Source organism: Monodon monoceros, unplaced genomic scaffold, assembly GCF_005190385.1.
Source record: "Monodon monoceros isolate NGI ecotype Baffin Bay Population unplaced genomic scaffold, NGI_Narwhal_1 Super_Scaffold_7, whole genome shotgun sequence".
In the NCBI taxonomy this organism is placed as follows: Eukaryota; Metazoa; Chordata; class Mammalia; order Artiodactyla; family Monodontidae; genus Monodon; species Monodon monoceros.
In genome coordinates this window covers 98,934,397-98,950,417 of record NW_021703784.1, presented here as the reverse complement: position 1 = coordinate 98,950,417, position 16,021 = coordinate 98,934,397, and the positions used below count along the sequence as shown (strand labels likewise).

The 16,021-nt window shown below is 38.4% G+C and overlaps 1 protein-coding gene across 9 annotated transcripts in view; it reads right to left on the bottom strand.

Moving 5' to 3' along the window:
* Nucleotides 1-2,394: 2,394 nt before the first annotated feature.
* The window catches only part of LOC114887217 (solute carrier family 22 member 9), a 48,297-nt gene continuing 34,670 nt past the window's right edge, over nucleotides 2,395-16,021 (bottom strand). For 2 of the 9 annotated variants that reach the window (XM_029208714.1, XM_029208713.1), the window contains 5 exons: nucleotides 6,741-6,856; nucleotides 5,856-6,070; nucleotides 4,124-4,232; nucleotides 3,460-3,663; nucleotides 2,395-2,561 (listed from right to left, as the gene is read on the bottom strand). In XM_029208714.1, the coding sequence (XP_029064547.1) occupies nucleotides 2,501-2,561; nucleotides 3,460-3,663; nucleotides 4,124-4,232; nucleotides 5,856-6,070; nucleotides 6,741-6,856 (705 nt within the window). In that variant the 3' untranslated portion in view covers nucleotides 2,395-2,500. Of the gene's footprint in view, nucleotides 2,562-3,459; nucleotides 3,664-4,123; nucleotides 4,233-5,816; nucleotides 6,071-6,740; nucleotides 6,857-16,021 lie in introns of those variants that run through there. The other 7 variants (XR_003791507.1, XR_003791508.1, XR_003791509.1 and 4 more) reach the window with 7 other exon arrangements.

Sequence of the window (16,021 nt, the reverse complement as noted above, 5' to 3'; positions counted from 1 at the left end):
TGCACAATAGATGCTGTCTAGTCTTTCTCCTGATGGGATATTGAACAATGCATTAGGAAGAAGACCAGATAAACCAATGACATTCATTATTGATAATTCCTTGGCATTCCCTTTCTCTCTTTCCCACTTTCTGCAAGTGGTAATTTCTGTGCTTCTTGATCTCTTGGAAGTCATTTGGCAGGGAAAAGGCAAAAGAAGATGTAAGACTGGGGCTTCCCTGGTTGTGCAGTGGTTAAGAATCCACCTGCCAATGCAGGGGACACAGGTTCAAGCCCTGGTCCGGGAAGATCCCACATACCGTGGAACAACTAACCCCCTGAGCCACAACTACTGAAGCCCGCGCACCTAGAGCCTGAGCTCCGCAACAAGAGAAGCCACCGCAATAAGAAGCGTGTGCACCAAACGAAGAGGAGCCCCCGCTCGCTGCAACTAGAGAAAGCCCTTGCACAGCAATGAAGACCCAACGCAGCCAAAAATAAAAAAATAAATTTATTTTAAAAAGAACTGAAATTAAAAAAAAAAGACTGTAAGACTGATTGACTTGATTGTGTTTCAAAAACTAAAGCCCATGGGGTAACTAGAAGGTATGTGTGGAAGAGTTAATAAGAGAAAGAAGTTGAGTGTCTAGGAAGCCTGAGGATGGAGGAGTGCTTGTAGGTTCTGGGGGAGCAGGAACCCAGTCTTGAGCCCTGGCAACACTCTATGGAAACAGAAGACCCCTTCCCTTGTGGCTGTAAAAGGAGCTGAGCTGTCCGATGAGAAGCCCTAGATTCCAACATTTTACTGTGGTGTGAATGGCAGAATTGCTGCACTTGAGTGTCTACTGGTCCAGTAGTAACCTCTTTGAACAGGTAACTGATAACCAGTGCAGCTCCTCCTTGTAACCGTATATACTCCTGGAATCTGGATAGCTCTGGTGTGGAAGTCTTGTGGAAATAATTTCCCAAAGGAACTGATTTGCAATTTTCTACCAGCCTGGAGGGAATGAGGACTTTAAAATAAACTTTCTTTGCCCATAGAAAATAAAAATGTGATGCCACGCCAGCACACAGAGTCTAACATCTGCTACATCTGTCTTCATACATTTTTTTTTCATTTCCTCTTTGTATCCAAGGCTCCTGTCATACTGCTTGGTAACTATTACATGCTGAATAAATGGTTGCTGAATCAATGAAAGATTTTTAAAGCTCTTTATAATGACACCATTCTGTTTTGTGCAGTTGTATGGTATATGTTATTTTATAACTCCACCATCAATTAACAAGTTTCCATTTACATTCTTCAGAAAAGTTGATATTTTACTTAGCTTGTATGTCTTTAAATTTCAGTGGTTTTGTACAGTTTTTCATAAATTTATTAGTCATGGGATTTTTTTCTTTTGAAAATGATATGCTCTTGCCTTTTGACCATCTAATATTGAATTATGTATTCTTTTCATGAATATTTATTAGAATCCTACATATTAATATATAATAATTTTGAAAATTGTTAATTTGTCTTTTGCAGTTTATTTTTGATAGTATCTTATAATATTTTAGAATGCTGCGTTATCCTTTTAAAACTTAGAGTACAGAAACTTACAAAGAAGAAAGTAAAATCTCATAAAGGTACACCACTAAAAGTTAACAGCTTTTATCATTTTGGTGAATATTTTTTCTAGACTTCTCCCATAAGTTTTTCGAGTTTTGTCCAATAGAGGTTTTAAATGAGTATTTAGTCAAATCTACCTATATTTAAATCGTTGGCATTTGCTTTACTTATCAGAACGTTTTCTTAATCCCAAGACTTTGTACCCACGTTTTCTATTGAATAACATGGCTTAATTGTTCCGTTTGTCATTTTAACCATATGGAATATATATTTTTTTGGTTTAGAGAATGAAATCAAATTATTAGTCATTTATTTCTAAAGTTAGTTAATGATATTTATTACATAATCATTTTTTCTACCAGTGATTTGTGATGCCCAAATTATCAAATTTTAAGTGTTCTACACACCACCGTCTCATTCTGGACTTCTTTTGATTTGTAAATGCATCTGCATTTCATTACAGCGTATGCTGCCCCAAATACTTGCACCACTTTCCCTCCATAAACTTCATTTTTCTGGATCTTGTCTATAATTAATTTGTAGATATATTTGGAACTTTTTCAAATTGTCCCCAAAGTAATTATTACATCAATTACTCTGTCATTAATTAGAGCAGAATCAGTGTTTTAAATACTATTCTATCTTTCTTTCCAGAAACATGCTAGGGTTCTACAATTATACACATATTTTATTATGATCCCTTTAAAAGTATTATGACTTTCCTCAAACTTCTTATTATGAGTAGTCATAGGCATTTTATATATAGTTATTTAGAACTGCAATTGTAAATGGGGTCCATTTTTCCTTTATATCTTTTTATTTGTTTTCCAAATTTTGCCAATATCTGGGAATGATCCTAATTTTTCTTGTTTATCTTGCTCTTTGATTAGCAGTTAGTTCCTGGAATCCTTTAAAACTGTGTCACTTTCATGGAAGTATCTTCCTGCTTTGCTTTTCTTGAGCCTTTTCTCCTAGAACAAATACAATGAAAACAACAAACGAACAAAATTTTAAAAACATGGAAAAACATCTATGTCCTGCATTCTTTAGAGCAAGCTGATTCTTGGTCCACGAGTTTTGATAAAAACCATGACACCTGCCCTGAGAATTTGAGTAAATTTTGTGAAGAAAAAAGCCAAGCTCCCAGGGCAGAATCTGGAGAGGCAGCTTTGATAGTTTCAGCGCTCACCCTTGGACACCATGGTATTGGCTAACAGGGTCTTTGGAAGAGGCAAGGGAAGTATATTAAAGTTTTTAAACCCTTTCAAATTCTTGATCACTTAAAAATACCAATAACTACCACCCTTTTCCTCTCTTTTCCTAACACTTTCATTCCCAGTGAAAACCAGATGGTCTGAATCTTACAGGCAACACAGTAGGACTCCTTCCCCTGAGATATATTGTCACCTGTGGAAGGGGCTCTTGTCCTCTCCCTGATCTCCCTCAGAGCTTCAGCGACCAGGGCAGGTCACAGACCTACAGACACCAGCAATCTCAGGGAGGTTACTGCCCTCACTGGGCTGAGGGCTGCCAGGATCTGAGGGATGAGAATCTGGTGTCTGGATCTGTGCATGTTTGTGAAACGCTTTCAAGGGTATGTATGTCACACGAGGGCATTAATTTTGGCTTCTTCATCACTAAACCTACTGGTGCCTACTGGTGTTGGTCTGTGTGATCTAGGGAGGCTTGGGGGAGTCTGAGGTCACTGTGAGGAGGGATGAGGCTGTAGCTAAACCAAACGCACTGACCACCTGGAGTAGTCTAGGTGTAAGCCTTCTCCTGGGGATATGACCCTGCATGGTGCCTTGCCCTCCTAGCACGAACCTATATCACACAGCAACCCTAAGGGAGAGCCAGCGGTTTACTCACTCCTTTTCCACATCCTGGATGGAGTCAGGCAGAGGCTTATTCCTGGTTTCAGGAAGGAGTGGAACAACAAGGCCAGCGAGGATGGAGCAGACTCCATAGATGATCCAGGGTAGGTGGGGAGAATATACTGTTAGGATCATCAAGAGGGGAGCCAGGGCTGCCCCAATATTAGAAGCAATTCCCATGAATCCTGAGGCTGTTACCCTTGGAGTGCAAACAACAATACAAAAATAATCTGGTATAAATCCATACAAGTAATTTGTGATTTATTATTTTGCTTTGATTATGGGAGACACCTCAGCAATATTTAGACACATGAAGGCTGATGACGTACTCTTGCGTTTAAAATATGCTCTTGTTTGCTCACAAATTTTTCAAATGCACAAGTGCATTAAGATACGTTTTCATTATTGAAAAAATACTCTTACCAACAGCACCTACCCTTTAATGGTTCAGCAGATTACGGGAGATGATACATTAAAGGGCTTAACTCATGCCTGACAAAAGTGAGATTTTAACAAAAATTTTGGCTATAATTTTTGTTAATATTATTATAATCAATGCTTTTGATAATGAATCAGATTAGTTTTCTTTCCACTATAAGTCTTGATTAGCTGGGAAAGGTCTGTTTTGACCCTGATAGAGCTTCCATGAGATTGTGTACCTGACAATGGTGGGGACTAGTTCATTTCCATGGGCAAAAGAACACATGAGAGCCATAGAAGAAACTGCTATTCCCAAAGTTGACAAAGCCACACGCAAGGTCTGTATTTCTGGAGAAGAAGACAAGTGAGACTCAGGAAATCTGAGCTGAAGAAATCACCATCCGCCAAATTATAAATGAAAAAGACACAGTTGGGGGACATCCCTGCTGGTCCAGTGGCTAAGATTCCACGATCCCAACGCAGGGGTCCTGGGTTCGACCCCTGGTCAGGAAACTAGATCCCACATGCCGCAACTGAAGATCCTGCACATGGCAATGAAGGTCCCGCGTGCTGCAACTAAGACGCAGTGCAGCCAAATAAGTAAGTAAATAAATATTTAAAAAGAAAAAGACAGTTGGAGACACTTGCATGTGTTAAATACCTGGTAGAGAAAGCACACAGGGGCAGCGAATGTGCACAGCCTAATAGCTGAGAAATATTACAACTTAAATAAATTAAAAACCTGAGTTATTGCATCAACTCTTCCTACATATCAGAGATTTCAGAAATTTGCCAAAGATGGAGAGGGGAACAAAAACCCAGCAAGAGTTTGCTTTCATTTACTCTGTCCAGTGTCTCCTCTGCCTTTCATGTATAACATAGGAGTATTATATGAGCAATTACTGATGGATGTAAGACTCATCAATATCCTCCAGGAGTTCAAAACCTGGGTGTTTACACAATGTTGACATGGGGCTAGTAATGCAGTAGAGAGTAATAAGAGAATGGGACTCGGGCTTCCCTGGTGGCGCAGTGGTTGAGAGTCCGCCTGCCGATGCAGGGGACACGGGTTCGTGCCCCGGTCTGCGAAGATCCCACATGCCGCGGAGCGGCTGGGCCTGTGAGCCATGGCCGCTGAGCCTGCGCTCCGTAACGGGAGAGGCCACAGCAGTGAGAGGCCCGCGTACCGCAAAACAAACAAACAAACAAAAAATCATGAAAGCGTGACAACGTGGGAGTGAGCTCTGTTGTAAGGCAGCAAATTTGCATTGATGCTGATATTCAAGATGGGATCCTGTAAAGTGCATCACTGCACTGGGAGCTAGCTGAAGCATGGTGACCACCTGGGTTCCCCTATGAATTACATATGGTCATTTAATTTAGTAAAATTGATTTTAAGAGAGGCTGTTAACAGCTTAATGCCTTTTTCCTACTCTCTGTACCTTCTATGCTCGAAGACAAAGGATTAAAAATACCTTAGAGTCAAGATGACACCCTGGGACCAGGGTTGCAGTTATGGCGACCTAATTCCAGACACAAGAGTGGATACATAGAATCAGGGAGTAAATTTTCACTGAAACTGTAGTAATAAGAAAGAGACCAGACAAAGGAAGTGACAGCTGTGTCCTCACATGAGATATATATAGTGACATAATACTGTCATTTACAGTTACAAGTGTGACTGGCCAAAGAGAAAGTGATCAATTGCTCTCCCAGAGAAACTGTCAGCAATAAATGTCACCAATTACCAAACACATCTCTGATATGATGAAGACAACCACATGTCTGAACTGACTTTCACTGACCTTTGCCTCTTTCTCAGCCACTTAATGACAGAATCTATCCTAAATCCTCAGATTGGTTTTGGAAAATCCTTAGAACCCTAGTCTTCACTTCCTTCTGCCTTCAGATCCTGTCTTCAAATCTCTGAGGTAAGACATTTTCTTATTTCAACCTGTGCTCTCTTCTCACCTTGAGGTGCAAATGTGATGGCCAGAATGGAGACTCCAAGGAGAAACATGAAGAGCGTCTGGCTTACTTGACGGCCCAGGTGATTCAGTGCCAAAAATGCAACATAATTGGCTGGGAGGTTGACTGCACCAAAAAGAACCTGGAACAGGAAAACATTGCTCCCTATGTACTGGAGGTGGAGAATCAGGCCAAAAAAGGACATGAAGTTTGCAAATCTGTGGTGAACAAAAATGAAAGACACTTATCATAAGGTTTAGAGCCTTTGTCTTACAAATGATGATAATAAATATTAGCCACGCAGCCAATGGTTGGTTTTAAAGTATAAAAACATGGTATATTTTATGGAATAATTCCTCGCAAGGTGATGATTTTAAAATTCTAAAATTGGAGCTCCTAATTATTGTTAAGTTTTGGGGGAGGGTTTGGAGTGTTTTTTGTGGAGGATGCATGATGGAGCCTTCTAGTGTTTTAGAGTTTTTTTCTATATCTTTATCTGGGTGATGGTTGCATATTTACATATGGAAATATTCATTGAGCTGTATATTTTTGTGCACTTTACTGCCTGTAATTTTACCTCCATTAAAATGGAAACAAACAAGTGAAGAAAGTTAAAGCCAATGTCTGTACCATGACTGAAGTTCTCAGTCTCAGTTTCCAGTGATGAGATTGGTAGGGTGATATGATAAACAAAACTCGCCATTGTATAAATAGCTCTGGGTCAGTATTTTTCATAACCCTTTGACTACTCTAAACACAGCAATTATCATTATGGCTTCCTCCGTATTTTATCTCAAATCTGTTCCCACAACATGTTGTATCCTTTGATATGGGATAGATTCATGTCTCCACTATTTTAGCATCCCTCATGCATTCTGAGAAGCCCACCTCACAAAGGACAGGAGACAGATGCTCTTACGCAGGTTGGGTGTGCGGAACAAGTCAAACACAGAAGGTTTGGTCTGTGCGGCCTCCAGCTCTTCCTGCAGGATGGATCTCACAACCTTCAACAACAACAACAACAGACTGTTCAGTTGTCACACAACAGGAGGCACTGTGAGGCCCTCAACAGATGACGAGATAGATGATGTCCCTTTCCGTCTACTGGAAAATATAGCCACTGAGGATGTAATGACAGGAGTAAAAGTGGTATGACTAGAGAATTACAGAGTTAAAGGGGACTGAAGGAAATGATGTAGCAACAAAAATATTCAAACACAAGATTCGAGAGGACTACAGGGCATCAGAAAGGGAGTGTACCTTAGATACTCAGATTAGAAAGGGAATCAAATGCAGAGTTGCTTGGATTATGTTCCAAAGCTCCATTTGTGCCAGATGGGCATGAAAGACCTGAGAACTAAGCTTGGTTATCAGCTGGCTGTCCTGTGCAGAGAAACTGTTTATCTCAGGAAAAAGAACATTTCCTGAGAATCTTTATTTTGGTTCTTTTCTCAGTCACTTTGGGGGAAATCCTGGCATGTCGTGCCTCCATGAATGAGATGCCTAGAATTAAAACTGAGGATGAAATTAGGAGAGATCTTGGTATAGAATGATTTAAACCCAGAGTTGGTTATAATCTGGAGTTACTTAATAGCCCTGCAACATGCTAGGTATATACCTTGAGGAAGGTAATTAAATATTTCTAAAACTCAATTTACTTGTCATTTAAAAGAAGAACAGGTAGAAGAATCAGAGTAGGAGGAGAAGAGGTGGAGAAAAATAATGGCATTTCCAAAAAAACAAAAAAAAAACAAAAAAACAAAAACAAACAAACAAAAACAAACAAACAAACAAACAAAAAATAATGGCATTTCCCTCACAAGGATTTCCTGGTCCATACATGAGGCTAAAAATATGCATAAGGAATTATATCCAGCATACCTCAGATACTTACTTATTAGTTATTCAAACAGTATAGTCTTGATTCTTATCCCACCTCTACAAATGAAAACGTACCATGAAGTCCACTGGAATAATTCCATGAGGAATTCAGAGAAATGAAAGGCCACCCTAACTGAGGACCTACACATGCAAGAATGTCCTTTCATTTAAAGAACAAGCCCAAATAGTGAAATATTGGACTTAACACTTTTAGAAGAGAGGAGTCAGGATTGCATCTAACACCAGAATCCCATGACCACAGGCCATTGTCATGGATGATAATGTAAGAATGTGCTCAAATAATACTTTAAACTTGGGCCAGATAAGGGATGCAATGCCTGCAAGACTAGCCTTAAATTACATCCAATATCAAAGTTAAAGTTTGGGATATGGTGTGGTTATTTTACACTGGCCGTTCATTTTTGGTGAGCAAGCAGAGACGTGAATAGTGTTAGCAGATGTATTTGGGGGGCGATGCCAGATCACTTACAGGAGCTCAAGGAGTTCCTCCTACCTGGTAAAATCCTTATTCAGGGGAAAAGAGGCCCGTATTCAAATGGGAGCCTGCTGTATCTTCACTTTTTAAAAGGTACTTTTCTCTCTGATCTTCACTTCATTTTCTTGCTTAAAAAATGCTTTGTACCACTCATAACACTATCCTGGGGTAAAAAGCATGAAACAACCCTCGTCTGAACCCTTGCCCAGTGGCGTTCTGGAATCAGTGTGTAAAAATTCACAAAAGCCCTTTGTTAAATTTTTAGATAGTTTGTAAAGCAGTTGCCATCTTGTTGGTGGCATGAAACTCACTGTGGTGGTAATAGTCACACCACGGAAATTGATAATTGCCACAAATCTGAGATCTATGCTTCTTTTCCTCTTGTAATGTTAAGTGTTAAACATTTACCAGCACACCCTGGTTTGACCCCTCTGTAAGTCATTTGGACTGCTCTCAACTGCAAATTTAATCATCTCTCTGCCTGGTTTAAACCTGGATAGTTCTACCTTAACCTGTAAGACCCATTTCAGATATAACTACTTCCAAGATGCATTCATTGCCCACATATCTGCAGTTCAGATTATATATTCCTCCTTGACAGTCACATTCCACCCTTGCTTTAATTCAAAGAGACTTTATCAAGCCCATTTTACTTGTTGAGTGTGATCTTTATGAAGATAGAAACTGTAGACTTTTCCCCTCTGTGACTGTCACAGGATCTGTCATCAAGTAGTCCTGAAATAAATTTGGAAGGGAAAGAGGAAGACAAAAAGAAAGAGGGACGACAGGGAGGGTGGAAGAAACTGGCTGAAGGTGGAATGCATTTAGAAGCTGAAAGACTTGAAATTCAAGAACCAATATAGGTATAAAACATGGATCGGGAGAGCTTTGAGAAGATGTTTGTCAATGAGATCAGAAATGGAGAAAATGGACATTTATTTCTTCAAAATTACAATTTATGATATTTAGAAAGAAACATCTCTTAATGTAGAATAGTTGGGAAAACTCTGAAGTTTTATGGATGTAAGAGAAACCTGTGGAGGATTCAGGGGAGAAATTTGTGTTGGTCTCTCATAGTTGCCATGTCACTTACCATCACATAAGTGTGCCATCATTGAGTTTGTGAGAATCGAGTTTCAACTGAATACTTTTTAATGGTTTGACTGGACAGTGCACCTTGGGATCCTTTAAGAAAGTGTATTTCTTATACAGCCTGAAGTGTATTTCAGGCTGGGCTACTGTGGAGCATGAGTTCTTGTGTTTCTACTGGGTCTGAAACAATTAGGACAATAGAAAAGAAGACTGAAAAAGACTGTAGATGTCACACAGAAATAGGAGGAGGAAATTGGACAGAGCAGAGGTGAGAGGAGAGTATCAGAATTTGGAATGTACAGAGTTTAGAACAGGAAGGAAGGTAGATAAGACCACAATTGCATTGAAATACCAGAACCAGTAGAATGAAATGAGCAGGGGAGGAGGACAATTTATTAAAAGATAAAGAAAGAAAAGATGGAAAAATGAATCTGCCAAAGGATGACTGAAATAAGAATTGACCAAAAAGAAGTTGCCTGAGAAACACTGGTGGCTTAGGGTAGGGGCACTTTCTTCATAATCTTCATGTTTCCAAGAAGAAAGACTTTGAAAGAGTAATACTACAGACCACTTTATACCTACCCTCACTGCCCCTTGGAGGACTGAGGTATTTGACTGGTAAATTAGGAGAATGCAATGGATATGCTTCAGTGACCCAGAATGCCTTTAGAATGAAAATTCATTCAGATTTGCTGCCTGGGTCACACCTTATATTTAGCAATGCAGGCTCTGCATCTGTGGAAAAACCTGGCACTTGTGAATAAGTTCAGTTGTGGGTTGAAGTGTTAGCAAACTTACTGTTGCTTGAAATTTAGACACTTCCTCTATTTCAGTTTTCACTGTAGTGAAAAACATAAGTTTTTGTTGTCATCTTTCTGAGCACATTAACTATCCCTCAGTTGGGTGTGATTTAGGCAGAGGAAACGTTTATCATTTACTGGACTCCAAGACAGCCAAAACTGGATTAATCAATGGATTGTTATTGATATGAAGGGGAACAGCTTTAAGTAAGAAGGATTGTCTGGAGTGAACGTGTTTGGCAATCTGTCAGATGGAGGTTAAACATGACTAAGACCACAAATTTCTGAATAATCTTTACAAAATTTAAAAAATGAAATTAAGGCAATTTTGGGTACTCATTCATGCATAGAATCCAGTTCCTAAACCAAATTTCATTTGTTCCTCTTGTACAATGTTGTCTTTCTTCTTCTTGGCACTGAGGTGATTGTCATTTGCCATTTACCCTGATAATGCATTGTTCCTTTCTTTCTTCCAGCTCGTAACACTTATTTTTTGTTATTTACCTGGCAAATAACTTTCCTGTAAGATTTAAGCTTTAATTCTTTGGATTGGGCCAACCTGGTAGACAAAATACTAGGTGCGGGCTTGGAACTAAAGATACTTCCAAGATGTTAGTTGGCCCAAAATAATTTCCTATAAGTCAGGTATATATTGATACAGTCTCAGAGTGCCATAGAGCTCCACCTAAATTTCAAAATTTCTTTAAAAAAAGGACTATGCTGGGGCTTCCCTGGTGGCACAGTGGTTGAGAATCCACCTGCCAATGCAGGGGACATGGGTTCAAGCCCTGATCTGGGAAGATCTCACATGCCGTGGAGCAACTAGGCCCGTGAGCCACAACTACTGAGCCTGCGCCTCTGGAGCCTGTGCTCTGCAACAAGACAGGCCGCGATAGTGAGAGGCCTGTGCACCACGATGAAGAGTGGCCCCCGCTTGCCGCAACTAGAGAAAGCCCTCCCACAGAAATGAAGACCCAACACAGCCAAAAATAAATAACTAAATAAATATTTACAAAAAAAAAAAAGGACTATGCCAATGGCTCTTTATCATCTTAGGGCCTCTCAGGGCCACTGCCTCTGTGTAATAACCCCAGGCACCATGCCACCCTTCTCAGGACCCCAACAACATGTCTGCCTGTGGATCCCATCACCAGACCTGCCTTTGGCCCATGACCAGCAGCAGGCCCATCCAGGGACCCTGAAATGAAACTTGCTTACCAACAACAGCACCTGTGGACTCTGGCATCTAGCCTGTCCACAGACAATGGCACCAGGCCTGGCCACAGACCCCAGAACAAGTTCTGCCTCTCCATGGACACTAGCAGTGGACCCTCCCACCTGCAGACCCTGGCTGAAGGCACAGCCATATGTGGACCGAGGCAGTAGGACCACTATTGAACCCTGCTAACTGGCCCACCTGTAGTCTCTGCCAAGTGGCCTGCCCAGAATTTCCAGGGACTGGTGAAGAGCTTCCCTGCCAAAGCCAGACTGTAAAGACTGGAAGAAATAACTGCTTCTTCATATGCACAAACACCAATACAAGGCTGCAAGGATCACAAAGAACAGGAAAACATGACATCACCAAAAGAACAAAATAAAGCACTAGTAACCAGTTCTTAAGAAGTGTAGATCTACAGACTGCCTACAAATATTTGACAATAATCATAAAGAAGCTAGTGAGCTGCAAGAGAACCCAGAAAGACAACAAAATGAAACAAGGAAAACAACATAAAGAATATAAGGAGTTCAACAAAGAGACAGAAACCATAAAAGAGTACCAAACAGAAATTCTGGAGCTGAAGCATATAATAAATGAACTAAAAAATTCAATTAAGAGCTTCAACAGCATATTTGATCAAACAAAATAAAGGACCTATGAACTCAAAGACAGGCCATTTGAAATTACATAGTCAGAGGAACAGAAAGAAAACAGAATGGAAAAGAGTGAAGACAGCCTAAGGAACTTATGGAACAATATAAAAAAATCAATATACACATTATAGGAGTCACATAAGAAGAGAGAGGGAAAGGACCAGAAAACTCATTTAAAGAAATAATGGATGAAAACTTCCCTTCTCTGGGGAGAGTGGTGGATATTCAGATTCATGAAGCACAAAGGACTCCCAGTAGGTAGACCCTAAAGAGGTCTACATGGAAACATATTATAACTAAATACTCAAAAGTGAAATATAAAGAGAGAATTTTGAAAGCAGCAAGAGAAAAGTGACTCACCACACTTAACAAAACTCCTATAAGACCATCAGTGGATTTCTCAGCAGAAATTCTGTAGGAAAGGAAAGAGTGGAATAATATATTCAAAGTACTGAGAGAAAAACCTGCCAACCAAGAATGGAGTACCCAGCAAAAATGTCCTTTAAAGATGAGGAAGATAAAAACTTTCCCAGAGAAAAACTGAGGGAATTTGTCACTAATAGACGTGCCTTACAGGAAGGGCTGAAGGAAGTTGAAACGAAAAAGATACTAAACAGCAACACGAAAGCATATGAAAGTAAAAATCTCTATGGTTAAAGTAAATATAAGACAAATACAGAATAATCTAATACCGTAATGGTGGCATGTAAATTTCTTTAACACTAGTATAAAAGTTAAAAGACAAAACTGTTAAGAATAACTAGAACCACAAAAATTATTAATAGATACATGATTTGAGAGAAGTGAATTCTGGCATTAATAACATCAAACATGTGTTTAGGGAAAGTAAAAGTATAGTTTTTGCTCATAATAGAATTTAAGTTGTTATCAGCTTAAAATAGACTGTTATAGCTATAAGAAGTTTTATGCAAGTCTCATGGAAACAACAAAGAGAAAACCTACAGTAGATATACAAAATAAAAACAGAAAAGAATCAAAGTATTGTATATCACTATAAAAAATCAAATCACCAGGGAAGATAGCAATAGAAGAGAGGAAAAAAGAACAATAAAACAGAGAGAAAACAATTTATCAATTGTAAGTACTTACCTATCAATAATTACTTTAAATGTAAATGGATTAAGCTCATCCATCAAAAGATATAGGGTGGCTGAATGAATTTTTTAAAAAAAGATCCAATTTTATGCTATCTGTAAGACAGTCACTTTAGATTTAAAAACACAGTAGACATAAAGTGAACAGATAAAAAAAGACATTCCATGCAAATGATAACCAAAACAGAGCAGGGATAGTCAACTTGTATACATAAAATAGACTTTAATCAAATACTGTCACAAGAGACAAAGAAGGTAAATTATAATGATAAAAGGATCACTGCAACACAAAGATATGACATATAACCCACAAAGATTGAATCAAGAAGAAACAGAAAGCCTCAATAGGCCAATAACTAATAAAGAGTATGTGGCAATAATTTTAAAAATTCCAGAAACAAAAGCCTAACACCATAGGGCTTTTCAGGTGAATTCTACCAAACATTTGAAGATTAATTAATTAGATATTAATTAATTAATACCAATCCTCTCAAACTCTTCCAAAAAAATAGAAGACAGGGACAGTTCTAAACTCATTTTGTCAGACCAATATGATCCTGATACCAAAGTGAGACAAAGATACCATAAGAAAAGAAAAGAAAAGAAAAATGCAGGCCAATATTCCTGAAGAACATAGTTGAAAAAATCATCAAGGTATTAGCAAACCAAATTCAACAGCATATTGAAAGGATCGTGCACCATTACCCAGTGGGCTTTATTCCTGGGATGCAAGGATGGCTCAATATAAGCAAGTCAATGCGATACACCAAATTAACAGAATGAAGGCTAAATATCATGTGATTACCTCAATAAATGCAGAAAACACATTTGACAAAATTCAATGCACTTCTATGGTAAAAATTCTCAACAACTTAGGTATTGAAGGAACTTACATGAAAGGCCATGTATGTAAAGCCCACAGCTAACATCATACTCTATGGTGAAAAACTGAAAGCTTTTCCCTTAAGATCTGGAACAGGACAAGGATCACACTTCAATGTAAGACTGGAAGTCCTGGCCAGAGCAATTAGGTAAGAAAAAAAATAATAAAAGGCATTCAAATCAGAAAGGAAGAAGTAAAATTGTCTGTTTGAAGGCAACATGATCTAATTTGTAGAAAACCCTAATACATATCCAAAAAATTGTTAGAACTAATAAATGAATTCAGTAAAGTTACAGGATACAAAATTAACATATAAAATCAGTTATATTTCTATACACCAGCCACAAACTCTCTAAAAATAAAATTAAGAAAACAATCCTGTTTGCAGTAGCATCAAAATAATAAAGTATTTAGGGATAAACTTAGCCAAGGAGGTGAAAGACTTGTATACTGAAAACTATAATCCCTGAAGAAAGAAATTAAGGCAGATACTAGAAAATTGAGAGACACCATGTTCATGGATTAAACAAATAAATTAATACTGTTAAGATGTCCATACAACACAAAGCAATATGCAGATTCAATAAATCCCTGTCAAAATCCCAATGGCATTCTTTACAGAAATAGAAAAAACAATCCTAAAATTCATATGGAAACACAGACGGTCCCCACAGTCAAAGCATTTTTGAACAGAAACAAAGCTGGAAGCATCACATATTCTGATTTCAAAATATATTACGAAGCCACAGTAACCAAGAGTATGATACTGGCACAAAAACAGACATATAGACCAACGGAACAGAATAGAGAGCCCAGCAATAAACTCATGCATATACAGACAATTGATTTCTGACAGTTGTGCCAAGAATTCACAATGGGGACAGGATATTGTCAATAAATGGTGCTAGGAAAACTGGATATCCACATGCAAAGGAATGAAACTGGAAACTTACACTATAGACAAAATCAACACAAATGGATTACAGACTAAAATGTAAGATCTAAACTGTAAAATTCCTAAAGAAAACATAGGAGAAAAATTTGTTGATATTGGTCTTAGCAATAATTTTTTGGATGTGACACCAAAAGCACAGGCCATGAGCAGAAATAGACAAATCGTACTAAATACATCAAACTGAAAAGCTTCTACACAGCTAGGAAATAACTGACGAAATGAAAAAGCACCTACAGAATGGGAGAAAATATTTGCAAGCCATATGTCTTATCGAGGGTTAATATCCAAAATACATAGGAAACTCGTACAACTCAATAGTAAAAAAGCCAAATAACTTAATTAAAAAATTGGCATATGAACTAAATACACATTTCTTCAAAGACAGCATACAAGTGGCCAAGAGGTACATGAAAAAGTGCTTAACACCACTAGTTGTTAGGGAAAGGCAAATCAAAATTACGAGTTATCACTTCACACCAGTTAGGATGGCAATTATAAAAAAAAGTAATTAGTGTTGGTGAAGATGTGGAGAAAAGGGTACCCTTGTACACTGCTGTTAGGAATGTGAAATGGTGTAGCCACTATGAAGACAGTATGGAGTTTCCTCAAAAAATTAAAAATAGAACTAGTATATTATCCTGTAATCCCTCTTCTGGGTATATATCCAAAGGAATTAAAATCAAGATCTTGAAGAGATATCTGCACCCACATGTCCACTGGATCATTATTCACAATAGCTAAGATATGGAAACAACCTAAATGTCCATCCATGGATGAACAGAAAATATACATATATGTGTGTGTGTATACACATATATATGTAAAATGGCATATTATTCAGCAATAAAAAGAAGGAAATTCCACCCTTTTCCACAGCATAATGAACCTAGAGGTCATTATGCTAAGTAAAATAATCCATGTGCAAAAGAACAAATACTACATGATACCACTTATACGAGGAATCTGAAAGAGTCAAACTCGAAGAAGCAGAGAGTAGAATGGTGTTTGCCAGGTGCTGGGGGATGTGAGAAATGGGGAAATATTTGTCATAGAGTACAAAGTTTCAGTTGTGCGA